The sequence below is a fragment of the Erinaceus europaeus genome, chromosome 9 (genome assembly GCF_950295315.1).
Source record: "Erinaceus europaeus chromosome 9, mEriEur2.1, whole genome shotgun sequence".
NCBI classification, from domain to species: Eukaryota; Metazoa; Chordata; class Mammalia; order Eulipotyphla; family Erinaceidae; genus Erinaceus; species Erinaceus europaeus.
In genome coordinates, this window is record NC_080170.1 from 106,640,771 (window position 1) to 106,655,059 (window position 14,289).

The following is a 14,289-nucleotide window of genomic DNA, read 5'->3' on the forward strand; positions in this document are numbered from 1 at the left end:
TTGTTTGTTTTGTTATATGTGTATAAAGAGACATAATTTTATGAACTTTCAGAGAAGACTTTTAAACCCCTAAATGAAAAAAAAAGAAAAAAATCCCCTAAATGTAAATGTATTGAAAGTAATATGAAAATATGCACTATTATTATTATCAACAACATTCTTCAATTCGTTTTTAACTAATAGTGGTGTAATTGTGAATTTAGGATAGATGCCTAGTTGTTTTTTTCAATTATTTATTTATTTATGTATATTTATTGAATAGAAACTAAGATTAATCTATAGAGGAGATAGGGAGTGAGAAAAATACCTGCACCACTTTGAAGCTTTATCCCTGCAGGTAGGGACCTTAGCTTGGAACCAAAGTTCTTGCACATTGTAGCTTATGTGTTCAACTAGGTGGGCCGTAGCATCCCCCCCTTTCTTTTGCCTTCAGGGTTATCACTGAGAATCCATGCCAGAACTGTAAATCCACTGCTCCTGGTAGCCACCTTTTCCATTTTACTAGATAGGAAAGAGATAAATTGAGGGGGCAAAGGGGAGATAGAGAGGGAGAGAGAAAGATAGACACCTGCAGACCTGCTTCACTACTTGTGAAGCTACCCCCCTGCAGATGGGGAGTCAGGGGCTCGAGCCCAGATCCTTGAGCAGGTCCCTGTGCTTAGTACTACATGCACTTAGTACTACATGCACCGCCTAACCTCTCCTATTACTTTATTTTTTAATTCATCTGTTACTTTGTATATTTTGGTACTTTCTAGTGAATAAGGATTTTTTTGTATAAAGTTGTGATTCCAATTTAGATCTCAGAAGATGACTAATTATTTCCATAATATATCTAGTAGCCAGTTCATAGTCAAACTTTGCTAACCGATGAAAAATAACTTCTATAAATGATTTTTTAAAGATTTCTTTTTCACTTTTTTATTTTTCATGTGTATTTATGTCCATTTTATTTGGAGATTCTTGGCTTATAGCACAATTGTCTACAGGCATGCTCCATTTCCCAGCTCTGCATCATAAGTGTCCACAGACACATTCATTTTGTCTGTCTGTCCCACTCATCTTTTAAGACATTGATGTTCTTGTTCATTCAGTCTTTATCTTGTAGAACTCTTTTAAAACATGAAGTAAATTATTTAACGGCACTGCCAAAATGAGTTTTTGCACCTGGAATTTGTCGCTTCTTCTTTTTTTTTTTACTGACTTTCTTAATATTTCAGAGGTAAAAATAAATGAATGGCATTCATGAACTGAGCATTTAGATTGCAGCAGGTGTCAGGTGCTGTTAATGAACTAACTAAATTGCTCTCTAGAGTAATACATAAGTACACCAGATATTCCAGATTATTCGTGATTAAATACAATGGTTTAATGCTGATGTGAAATGTAAAATATATAGAATTAAGAGAAGCACATTTGGACCTAAAATCAAAACTGAATGTTCAAAGACTTTTATTAGTAAAGCTTCCACCTTATATGTAGGGACCAGGCTTGAACTTGGGTCTTCTTCGCATGTGGTAATGAATGTCTCTACAAGGTGGGCCACCATATGGCCCCCAAACTGCACGGATTTTGCAGGAAAACGTAGGCAGTGTACTCCTGTAGATTGAATCTTGGATGCTGTTTTGGAGCTATTATTAGAAGAAAAGACAACAGATAGGAGAAAAAAATGTCAATACAACAAAGTAAACTGCTTGTCTCATTTTTTTTTTATTTTAATTGAAGCAAAGAGAAAGAGACAAAGAGTTTTGTAAAAGAATGGACCCTAAGAGTAACACAATCTTACAGTCAGTAGAAAGAGCATAGAAAAAACATGCCATTCAACAACTTATTCTGCTTTATACCTTAACTCCTTTTCAGCCACCAGGTTTCAGATGATACCATGATGCCAGCCTGACTTACCTGGGCATATCACCCCACCAATGGGCCCTGGAACCCCTCTTCTTCCCCAAAACCCTGTTTCACTAGGGAAAGAGAGAGACAAGCTGGGAGTATGGATTGGCCTGCCAACACCCAGGTTCAGTGGGGAAGCAATTATGGAAGCCAGACCTTCCACCTTCTGTACCCCTTATAATAATCCTGGGTCCATATTCACAGAGGGATAAAGAACAGGAAAACTTTCTGGGCAGAGGGTAAACAGCATGATTGTTATGCAAACAGACTTCCATTCCTGAGGATCCCCTGCACCACCACAAGCCAGAGCTGAACAGTGCTCTGGTTAAAAAAAAAAAAAGGAAGGGATGGGATACAGAGTTCTGGTGGTGACAATTGTGTAGAATTGTACCCCTCTTAACCTATGGTCATGTAAAATTTCCATTTTATAAATAAAAATGTTAATAATAATAATAAAGATTTAAAAAGAAAAGAAAGTATGCCATGTATTTTCCAATAGCCCAATATTTGATCCACTCTGAATTAATTTTTGTATAAAATTAATAATAATAATTTGATATAAAACATTTATTCAATTCCATTCTTTTGCATGTGGATGTCCAGTTTTCCCAATGCCATTTATTAAATACACAGTCATTACACCAGCGAATATTGCTGGGTCCTCTGCTGCATTTTAAAAAAATATTTTATTTTATAACAGGCAAACACTAACTCAAAGAGACAGATGCATCTTTATGTTCACAGCTGCATTATTCACAATAGCCAAAGAGGGGGAAGAACCTACGTGCACCACCACAGATGACTGACTAAAGAAGTTATAGTATATCTTTTTTCCCATGAAATATTACTTTGTAATAAAAAAAAGATGACATTTTGTCCTTTGGGACAAAATGGATGATTATGCTTAGCTAAATAAGAGGTGAAAGACAACTATAGGATCCACTCATATGTGGAAACTAGAGAGCTGATGCACATGAACTTGGAAAAAGAAAAAATAAGAAAAAGGCAGAAGACACTCAACAATATTTATATACCTTTCCCATATTTGGGAGCTACTCTCTTCCCTGATCCAGCTTTCTAGCCCTTTTTCCAGCCATGACATCATCTCCCCAGACAATAACTTGGATCTACCTGCATATTAGATGTCAGCTCAGGAAAAAACTAGTATAGTCACGGACCATTTGGAATATAACTAAAATGGGCCCACTAGTCATCTTCAAAACAGAGAACCCAAATCTTCATCTGCAATATTCCAGCCTTTAGGTTCATGATTAATGAACAATTTGTATGACTTTATATGTTAAGTCTTTTTTTCAGCCACCAGGTTCCAGATGATACCACAATGCCAGCCTGACTTCCCTGGGCAGATGACCCCACCAATGTGTCCTGGAGCCCCTCTTCCCCAGAACCCGGCCCCATTAGGGAAAGAGAGAGACAGGCTGGGAGTATGGTTCGACCTGACAACACCCATGTTCAGCGGGGAAGCGATTATAGAAGCCAGACCTTCCACATTCTGTACCCCTTATGATCTAGGGTCCATACTCCCAGAGGGATAAAGAATAGGAAAGCTATCAGGGGAGGGTATGGTATACAAAATTCTGGTGGTGGGAATTATGTGGAGCTGTACCCCCTCTTATCCTATGGTTTTTGTCAGTATTTTCTTTCAATAAATAAAAATTAAAAGAAAAAGAAAAAGGCAGAAAAAAAAACTGTTTCTAAGACTTTGTGAGAACTATGATGATTATCTTTGGGAGATGGGAGAGTGGGGACACAACTTAGACGAGAATGTTGTGGAACTATACACTGTAATCTTTCAATCTTGTGACTTGCTTTTAATTACAAATAAAAAAATGAGTTAAAAATCACACACACACACACAGACACACACACACACACACACCCCTGCAGACTCTTCCCTACTCATGAATCTCCCCTGTACAGATAGTGACTTAGGGTTTAAACTTGATTTCTTGCACACTTTAACATGCCTGCTCTACCAGATGCACCATCACCTGCCTTCTTTCATTTACAATTAAATAGATATGTGCATGGATTCATTTCTGAATTCCTTATTTTGTTCCATGCCTATTTTTAATAACTATATCTTACTTTTTTGATTAACAGTGAATTAATTTCTATTTCTTAATTTCTATTCAGTTATTAAATAGACTTTTTAAATGATTTTTTAAAAATTTGTTATTGGATAGAGACAGAGAGAAATTGAGAGAGAAGGAGGAGATAGAAAGGAAGAGAGACAGAGAGACGCCTGCAAACCTGCTTCACCGCCTATGAAATGCCTCCCCTGCAGGTGGGGAGCCAGGGGCTCAAACCGGGATCCTAACCAGTCCTTGCGCTTTGCACCACGTGCGCTTAACCCGCTGCGCTTCTGCCTGACTCCCTAAATAGACTTTTTAAAAAAATCAACAAATGTATCCTTTTCTTCGGTTTCTGTTATATTCCCCCAAGTAATATAATAAAAAAAAAAATCCAGATATATTTTCCCGGGATACAAACAACATTGAGTATGGTTCTAAAAGTAACCATAACTACCTAAGCCTCAGTGCATCGCCATAGGCAATTAAATCCAAGGTAATTCCTGTTTTTTGTTTTTTTGTTTGTTTGGTTGGTTTTTTTGCCTCTAAGGTTATCACTGGGGCTCAGTGCCAGCACTATGAATCCACTACTCCTGGAGGCTATTTTTCCCATTATGTTGCCCTTGTGGTTGTTATTGTTGTTATAGCTGTTGTTGTTGAATAGGACAGGGAGAACTCGAGAGAGGAGGGGAAGACAGAGAGAGGAAAGATACGTGCAGACCTGCTTCACTGCAGACCAGTCACACACTTAGTTCACTATATATCAATACATAGACTTCTGATTCCTCTTTCATATTCAACTCCTTTGCCCAACTACTTATTAGAGCACTTTTGTCAATTTGTATGTAAGCATGTGCCATAATATAGCACTAGACATTGACATCTATAGTAATTAAAGTGCTTGAAAGATTTATACCAGTTATCTGGCGCTTTTGATGGAATAGATTATATTTTAAGTATACTACTGAAAATCCATGGAGACTATTAGAATTTATTAAAAAATAATCTCCAACTTGAAAACACATGGAAGTACTGACATCTGGTTTTTGTTTGTTTGTTTGTTGTGCCTCCAGCATTATTGCTGGGGCTCCATTCCTGCACTTTGAATCCACTATACCTCGTGGCCACTTTAAAAAAAATTTTATTGGATAGGACAAAAAAATTAGAGGAAGGGTAGATAGAGAGGAAGAGAGGAAGAAAGACACTTGTAGACTTGCTTCATCACTTGTGAAACGACTTCTCTTCAGGTGGGGAGCTGGGGTTCAAACCAGGATCCTCGTGCAGGTCTTTCCCTTAGTACTATGTACACTTAACCTGGTGTGCCATTACCTGGCTCTCCTGTTTGTTTGGTTTTTGTTCTGTTTGCTTGTTTTTAATTCAGTGATTCCTTTTTCTTCACAAGGTCTAGGTCACCATTCAATTTTCTGATTTCCCATCATTCCTTTAAATCTATAAGTAGCTGTATTCTCACTTGCTCTTATCATCTCTCTCCAGTCTCACAAGTAAATTTATCTTATATCAAGACTAAGCAGAATCCTTCAAACTGTGCCCTAAATCTTACTCCTCTTTGAAACCTCATGTCTTTTTTCTCTGTATCCTCCACAGTTCTCTCCTTTTTTTTCTCTTCATACATTAATGAATATATACTTCTTTTAATATAAAAAAGTTACGGTTAATTTCTATAGTCTTATCACCATTTTCTATCTCCCTGGTTTCTCTGTAACTAAGTTCTTTATAGGTAGCTTGAATTTTCTCCTTAGAGTCAGTCCACTCTTACATGATTTCTGCCCAGGGGGAAAAAAAAATTGTTCTTACAAGGATAGTCTGTCAGCCCTTCCTAATAAAATAATTATGTTCCAGTCTTGGTCTTTTTTTATATCTCTGAAATGTACAGAAGTTCAAACCAAAGTTTTCTATAAAATCTGTACAGTGTAGGTTTTGTTGATTTATCCACCATATCTATGCCTACTTCTCATCTCCCTGTACAAACTCTTACACCATCACTGCAAGGGAAGCAAATCTGGGAAGCACCAGCGGAAGGAAGCCAGACACTGTGTCTCTTATCTGAGAAAGAAGAGGAAGAAAGGAAAGATATCTAAAAGTAGTAATAACTGAAGGGGCGACCTAGAAAGGAAGTGAAGACAGACCTGTTGAAAAAAAAATGGGGGGAAATATATATATTAGAATTAGTGCTTATTGGTGACCTTGGGAGAATTGCTCCAGTTTCCAGTGGAGGAGGTGGGTAGAGACACAGAACTCTGATGGTGAGAACCATATAGAATTATGCCCCCATTTTCTTATAATTTTATAAATCAATATTAAATCATGACTAAAAATAAATTTAAAAAAAAAGGAAACAGAAAAGAAGATATTTCTCAGAGGTCTATTCTTCCTTTTTTCTTTCTTTTCACTGTACTTGAGCTCCCTGGGTGCCTCCACCACTCTTTCCATTTTAATTAACACACCTATTTCTTTCCAACTTACATGTCTCTTCAAAATATCCACTGCCAACAAATACCTTGTGCCCTTCTGTAGTTCACTCAGTACTTTTCCTCATCTTTCCCAATCTCCACCCTTTAGTTAATGGAACCACCATTTTGCCTAATTAACCACATAGAATTATGTTTGATACATTCCTCTGTTCTTAATTATCAAAACTTGTTGGGTCAACACACACACAAAAAAAGGCTTTCCATTATATCTTCACATTCCCTCTGCACAGTTCCTCATGCACTGTGATCTTTCTCTTTATGTAACCTAAGTCTTCTCCCTATCCTGACTTCAGTCACCTTCAATATTTCTCCCAGGACACAATTAAGCTGTTCTTTCTAAAATGTAAAGTTGACCATATTATTCCTTAGTTTCCCCATTGCTTAAAGCAGCTCATTGGATTCTAGCAGCCTTTAAAATAATACCAGCTAGTAGCCATGCCTCTTTGTAGTTTGTCAATTTCTACGGCAAGAGCTTTATACCTTACTACATTTGCCTTACAGTCTGTATTTCAGTTATGCTGAAATGTATATTCCAGATACTGACATTTCAATCATTCTGAAATGAATACCCTGAATCATTGCCTACAAATTTATTTTTCAAATAGCTGCATCTCTGCACATCTTCTTTTGACTCAATTTTAATATCACCAGAAAGCTTTGTTTGTTCTTTCCTAACTGACTGAAAAAATTCTCTGCTCTGGATTATCATGAACTTATTGAATGAAATTCTCAGATTTTTTTTTTTTTTTACTCCGAGAGTGAATTCATTTGCCTTTGTATTTTTTTCAATACATAAGAGTCTATCCTTGATGTTATGGATAGTATCTGATACTTATCAATTATCTATCTCCATAATTAACACAAGGTAAGTACTCCCTAGTGATGAGTGAAATCAAACACTACTTATCAATGCCATTTTGTGGTTAGTCATAGGATAAAGGCATATTATTTAATTTAAGCCTAACATTTTTTTTATTTGTATAGATATAGAAACAAAAATAAAATAAAAATAAAAAAGAAATTTGTGAATTCCTACTGTAGATAATAAGTTGTATCTACAACTATACATATATACCCACTTAAATGTACACAAATTTTTCATGGGGGCTGGGTGGTAGTACAGCGGGTTAAGCACACCTGGCACAATCACAAGTGATGAAGCAGGTTTGCAGGTGTCTATCTTTTTCTCCCCCTCTTTATCTTCTCCTCCTCTCTCAATTTCTCTCTGTGCTATCCAACAACAACAGCAATAATGACAATAATAACAACAAAATGGAGAAAATGGCCTCCAGGAACACTGGATTCATAGTGCAGGCACCTAGCCCCAGTGATAACCCCGGAGGGAAAAAAAAGGTTTCTCATTCTGAAGAATACAAACTACACATTTTAGATATCAATGAAAATAAAATAATTAAAAGTGCTTTAGCAAGATAGAAATATTGTTATTGTAGCTAGGTACTTGGAACTAACTGGAATTTGCAGATGTTATGTGGAAGGCATTTTCTTAATATTTGTGAGATTATAGTTCTTCCTTAAATAATAGTCTTTTAAAGAGAAACATTATATAGATTACATGTAGGTCTCCCTACAGCATAATTTTAAATATTTAAATGCATTTTTAAAGCTTCAAAGAAAATTAATATAACACTGAGACTCATGGGAAATAGCTTGCACAAGTTCATAAAGTTTATAAATAGAAACCTCAAAGATGTTGGAACTTTAAAAATTAAGTATATTTCATTTCCTTATTAAAAATGATAGGTTTAATTTAAAGTATTGTAGCCTTTCAGGTCTTTTTGATAACTTTAAAGCACCTTTTATATATTTTAGTCAAAAAATGAAAAGAGCAACTCTACATAATAGACACTGATGATAATACTCTTATTAGAGTGTAATAGGTGCCACAGGGTTATAATACATCATCGACTTTCCCCAGTACTAAACACACGCCAAGTAGAATCCCAGGCAATACAGTTCAGGTATCATTAAAGCATCAGAACTCTCTAATAAGGTAGAAACCAAATGGTAGATAATGCCATCCTAGGCTTAATTATCTGAGAATGAACTAATCCGAAAGTCAAAAAGAAAAGTACTGAGAAGGAGCCAGGTGGTGGCACGTCTAGTAGAATAGACACATCACATATGTTCTTAGCAGCACAATTTGATAGACAAAACCTGGAAGCAACCCAGGTGTCCAACAACAGATGAGTGGCTGAGCAAGTTGTGGTATATATACACAATGGAATACTACTCAGCTATTAAAAACGGTGACTTCACCATTTTCAGCTGTCTTGAAAAATTCATGTTAAGTGAAATAAGTCAGAAACAGAAGGATGAATATGGGATCATCACACTCTCAGGCAGAAGTTGAAAAACAAGATCAGAAGAGAAAACAGAAGTAGAACCTGAACTGGAATTGGCGTATTGCACCAAAGTAAAAGACTCTGCGGTGGGTGTGGGGAAGAGTACATGTCCAAAAAGGTTGACAGAGGGCCTAGTGGGGGTTGTATTGTTATATGGAAAACTGGGAAATGTTATGCATGTGCAAACTATTGTATTTACTGTCTAATGTAAAACATTAATTTAATTAATGTAAAACATTAACTAAAAGAAATTTGAAAAAGAAAATATATACAAAAAGTACACATTGATCACTAAATAAAAGCACCATCAAACTTATTTTAAAAAATGAGATCAAAAGACTCTTCCTGATCATTATTAAGTCACAAATAAAAAAAAAAAAAGCACACACATCCCAACACCTATGGGCATCTAATCTTTGATAAGGGGCCCAAAGGATTAAATGTAAAAAGGAGGCTCTCTTCAATAAATGGTGCTGGGAAAACTGGGTTGAAACATGCAGAAGAATGAAACTGAACCACTTTATCTCACCAGAAACAAAAATCAACTCCAAATGGATCAAAGACCTAGATGTCAGAACAGAAACAATCAAATACTTAGAGGAAAACATTGGTAAAACAGTTTCCCACCTACACCTCAAGGTCATCTTTGATGAATCAAACCCAATTGCAAGGAAGACTAAAGTAAAAACAAACCAATGGGACTACATCAAATTGAAAAGCTTCTGCACATCCAAAGAAACTATTAAACAAACAAAGAGACCCCTCACAGAATGGGAGAAGATCTTCACATGCCTTACATCAGACAAGAAACTAATCACCAAAATATATAAAGAGCTCAGCAAACTTAGCACCAAAAAAGCAAATGACCCCATCCAAAAATGGGCAGAGGATATGAACAAAACATTCACCTCAGAGGAGATCCAAAAGGCTAACAAACATATGAAAAACTGCTCTAGGTCACTGATTGTCAGAGAAATGCAAATTAAGACAACACTAAGATACCACCTCACTCCTGTAAGAATGGCATACATCAAAAAGGACAGCAGCAACAAATGCTGGAGAGGATGTGGGGACAGAGGAACCCTTTTACACTGCTGGTGGGAATGTAAATTGGTACAGCCTCTGTGGAGAGCAGTCTGGAGAACTCTCAGAAGGCTAGACATGGACCTTCCATATGATCCAGTAATTCCTCTCCTGGGGTTATACCCCAAGGACTCCATAACACCCAACCAAAAAGAGGTGTGTACTCCTATGTTCATAGCAGCACAATTCATAATAGCTAAAACCTGGAAGCAACCCAGGTGCCCAACAACAGATGAGTGGCTGAGAAAGCTGTGGTATATATACACAATGGAATACTATGCAGCTATCAAGAACAATGAACCCACCTTCTCTCACCCATCTTGGACAGAGCTAGAAGGAATTATATTAAGTGAACTAAGTCAGAAAGATAAAGATGAGTATGGGATGATCCCACTCATCAACAGAAGTTGACTAAGAAGATCTGAAAGGGAAACTAAAAGCAGGACCTGACCAAATTGTAAGTAGGGCACCAAAGTAAAAACTCTGTGGTGAGGGGTAGACATGCAGCTTCCTGGGCCAGTGGGGGGTGGGAGTGGGTGGGAGGGATGGGTCACAGTCTTTTGGTGGTGGGAATGGTGTTTATGTACACTCCTAGCAAAATGTAGACATATAAATCAGTAGTTAATTAATATGAGAGAGGGAAAATCAATTGTATGTCTCAAAGTTTTTCAAAACACAAACTGAATCTTTTTAATATATAGGCTGTGTATTTGATATGTGGACTCTCTCAAAAGCCTAGACCAAGTAGATTAGAAGCAACCAATAGCACAGCTATATACAAGATACTGGATACTGTACAGCAAACCATAACAAAAGGACTTTTCAAAGTTAACCCAATTACCAAATAATGTGATGATAACATTAACTATCGATTGTCTTTTTGAACCCTAAGACAGCAGGAACCTCACATCTCCACTATAGAGCCCCTACTTACCCCAGTCCTGGAACCCTTGGATAGGGCCCACTTTCCCGTATGCCTCTCCCAATCCATACCAAATAATATTGCATCCGCCGATCACAACGTAACCAACGCAACGATTGCCACCTCAACATGCTTCACCCCAGACTGTGTCCAGAGACTTCACATGTGGAATGACAACCCTTCAGCTTCATTACTCGGGTGAGACCTTTCCTTTTATAGTATACTCTAATTTCATCTCAGGTAGTTCACTTTCTAACAAAGTCCCATAACCTAGATATACACCAGTTTCTGTGAGAGAGAGCTTATGTTCACACGTATCCATAAACTACTGCAAAATATATACCTGAAAGCAGAAGTACACTAGAGTTTGCAGTGAGTACCTCCCTAACACTTCCTCTCCACTATTCCAAGCTTCGGATCCATGATTGCTCAACAAATTGTTTGGCTTCGTATGTTAACTCTCTTTTCAATCACCAGGTTCCAGATGCCATCAGGATGCTGGCCAGGCTTCCCTGGATCGAAGACCCCACCAATGTGTCCTGGAGCTCAGCTTCCCCAGAGACACACCCTACTAGGGAAAGAGAGAGGCAGAGTGGGAGTATGGACCGACCAGTCAACGCCCATGTTCAGCGAGGAAGCAATTACAGAAGCCAGACCTTCTACCTTCTGCAACTGACAATGACCCTGGGTCCATGCTCCCAGAGGGCTAGAGAATGGGAAAGCTATCAGGGGAGGGGGTGGGTTATGGAGATTGGGTGGTGGGAATTGTGTGGTTGTACCCCTCCTACCTTATGTTTTTGTTCATTAATCCTTTCTTAAATATAAAATTTTAAAAAAAAAAGCACACACACACAGAATAGACACATTTCTATAGCAAGTACCCAGGTTCAAGCTCACAGACGCCACTAGTATGGGAGAAGCTTCACAAGCCGTGGAGCAGTGCTGCAGGTGCTGCTGTTCTTCTTTGCCTCTCTTTACTCTCTTCCTCTCTATTTATCTCTAACTCCACCTGACAGAAACAAATAAATAAATAAATGTCTGCTAGAGTAATAGACTTGTCCTGCAGGCACAAAGTCCTGACAATACTCCTGGTGGTAAAAAAAAAAAAGAGGGAGGGAGGGAGAGAGAGAGAATAAAAAGAAGAGCCAGAAAAATTAGAGCTCTTCCGTCCACATCCAACTGCACTGTAATTTAGAGACCTGACATCTGACACACAGAAGGTAGACCAAGAAATGATAACATAATGACATAGATCACAGAGATTGGTCTGTAGTACAGGCCTCCAACAACTACAACACTGAAGTTACTTTCAGTACTATCAAGTTAAGATAGATGATCCTAATAGTTTTATATTCATCTATTTGTTTGTTTACTATTTTTAGACAAGCAATGCAAGGGCAAGGGAGACAACATAACGGCTATACAAAAAAACTTCCATGCTGCTGTATTGCCCCAACAAAAGACTCTGAGGTGGGGGAAGTATTCAGAACCTGGATCATGACAGCAGAGGACCTAGTGGGGGTTGTATTGCAGTGCTCTGGTAAAATTAATTAATTAGTTAGTTAATTAATTAATTTAAAAATGGCAATGCTCAAGGCATGTTAAATACAGCTCCTTCACATAGGTCACTAAATAGTTTCCTTTGTTTGCCTGAAATGTTTCATATCCCAAAAGAAAGCTGATACAAATGGTTAAGCCGAATTTGCATTCTATGGGTTCTATTAATTCATTATGACCGAATGACCTCTAAAACTTGCTATAACCCCCACATCTATGGGCATCTAATATTTTATAAGGGGGCCCAAATATTAAAAAGAGAAAGGAGGCTCTCTTTAATAAATGGTGCTGGGAAAACTGGGTTGAAACATGTAGAGGAATGAAACTGAACCGCCTTATCTCACCAGAAACAAAAGTCAACTCCAAATGGATCAAGGACCTGGATATTAGGCCAGAAACTATCAAACACATAGAGGAAGACATTGTTGGAACACTTTCCCACCTAAACCTCAAGGACATCTTTGATAATACAAACCCAATTGCAAGGAAGACTAAATCAGAAACAAACCAATGAGACTACATCAAATTGAAAAGCTTCTGCACAAAACTATCACACAAACAAGGAGACCACTCACAGAATGGGAGAAGATCTTCACATGCCATACATCAGACAAGAGACTAACACCTAAATATACAAAGAGCTCAGCAAACTTAGCAACAAAAAAGCAAATGACCCCATCCAAAAATGGGCAGAAGATATGAACAGAACATTCACTAAAGAAGAGATCCAAAAGGCTAACAAACACATGAACAATTTGCTCTAGATCACTGATTGCCAGAGAAATGCAAATAAAAACAACACTGAGATACCACCTCACCCCTGTGAGAATGGCATGCATCAAAAAGGACAGCAGCAACAAATGCTGGAGAGACTGTGGGGACATAGGAACCCTTCTGCACTGCTGGTGGGAATGTAAATTGGTCCAATATCTGTGGGGAGCAGTCTGGAGAACTCTCACAAGGCTAGACATGGACCTTCCATATGACCCAGTAATTCCTCTCCTGGTGATATATCCCAAGGACTCCATAACACGCAACCAAAAAGATATGTGTACACCTATATTTATAGCAGCACAATTCATAATAGCCAAAACCTGGAAGCAACCCAGGTGCCCAATAAAAATTAGTGGCTGAGAAAGCTGTGGTATATATACACAATGGAATACTATGCAGCTATCAAGAACAATGAACCCACCTTCTCTGACCCATCTTGGATAGAGCTAGAAGGAATTATGTTAAGTAAGCTAAGTCAGAAAGATAAAGATGAGTATGGGATGATCCCACTCATCAACAGAAGTTGAGAAAGAAGAACAGAAAGGAAAACTAAAAGTAGGATCTGACTAAATCTAGAGCAGGGCACCAAAGTAAAAACCCTGTGGTGAGGGATAGGGTGGACATTCAGCTTCCCAGGGTGGCTGGGGGATGGGGGTCAGTGGGTGGCATGGGATACAGTCTTTTGGTGGTGGGAATGGTGTTTATGTACACTCTTATTAATTTGTAGTCATTTAAATCACTAATTAATATGAGAGGGGAAATTTGATTGTATGTCTCAAACTTTTTAAAGCACAGACTGAGTCTTTTTAATACATAGGCGGAGTCTTTGATATGTTGACTCTCAAAAGCCTAGACCAGGCAGAACAAAAGCAACCGGTGGCACAGGTATATACAAGATGTATATTATACAGAAAATCCTAACAAAGGGATTTTTCAAAGCTAACCCAATTACCAAATAATGTGATGATAACAATGACGATCTATTGTCTTCTTGAACCCTAAGACAGAAGGAACCTCACATTTCTACTATAGAGCCTCTATTTTCCCCGGTCCTGTAACCTTAGGGTGGGACGCACTTTCCTGCATGTTTTTCTCAATTCATACCAAATAAT

General features: G+C 37.8%; 2 protein-coding genes across 3 annotated transcripts in view; both read right to left on the reverse strand.

Annotated features, from left to right (window-relative positions):
• OSTN (osteocrin) overlaps positions 1 to 14,289 on the reverse strand; it is a 388,295-nt gene that overhangs the window by 178,704 nt on the left and 195,302 nt on the right. The window lies entirely within an intron of this gene.
• CCDC50 (coiled-coil domain containing 50) overlaps positions 1,436 to 14,289 on the reverse strand; it is a 103,685-nt gene continuing 90,831 nt past the window's right edge. For both annotated transcript variants that reach the window (XM_060198506.1, XM_060198503.1), the window contains one exon: positions 1,436 to 1,631. In XM_060198506.1, the coding sequence (XP_060054489.1) occupies positions 1,531 to 1,631 (101 nt within the window). In that variant the 3' untranslated portion in view covers positions 1,436 to 1,530. The remainder of the gene's footprint in view (positions 1,632 to 14,289) is intronic.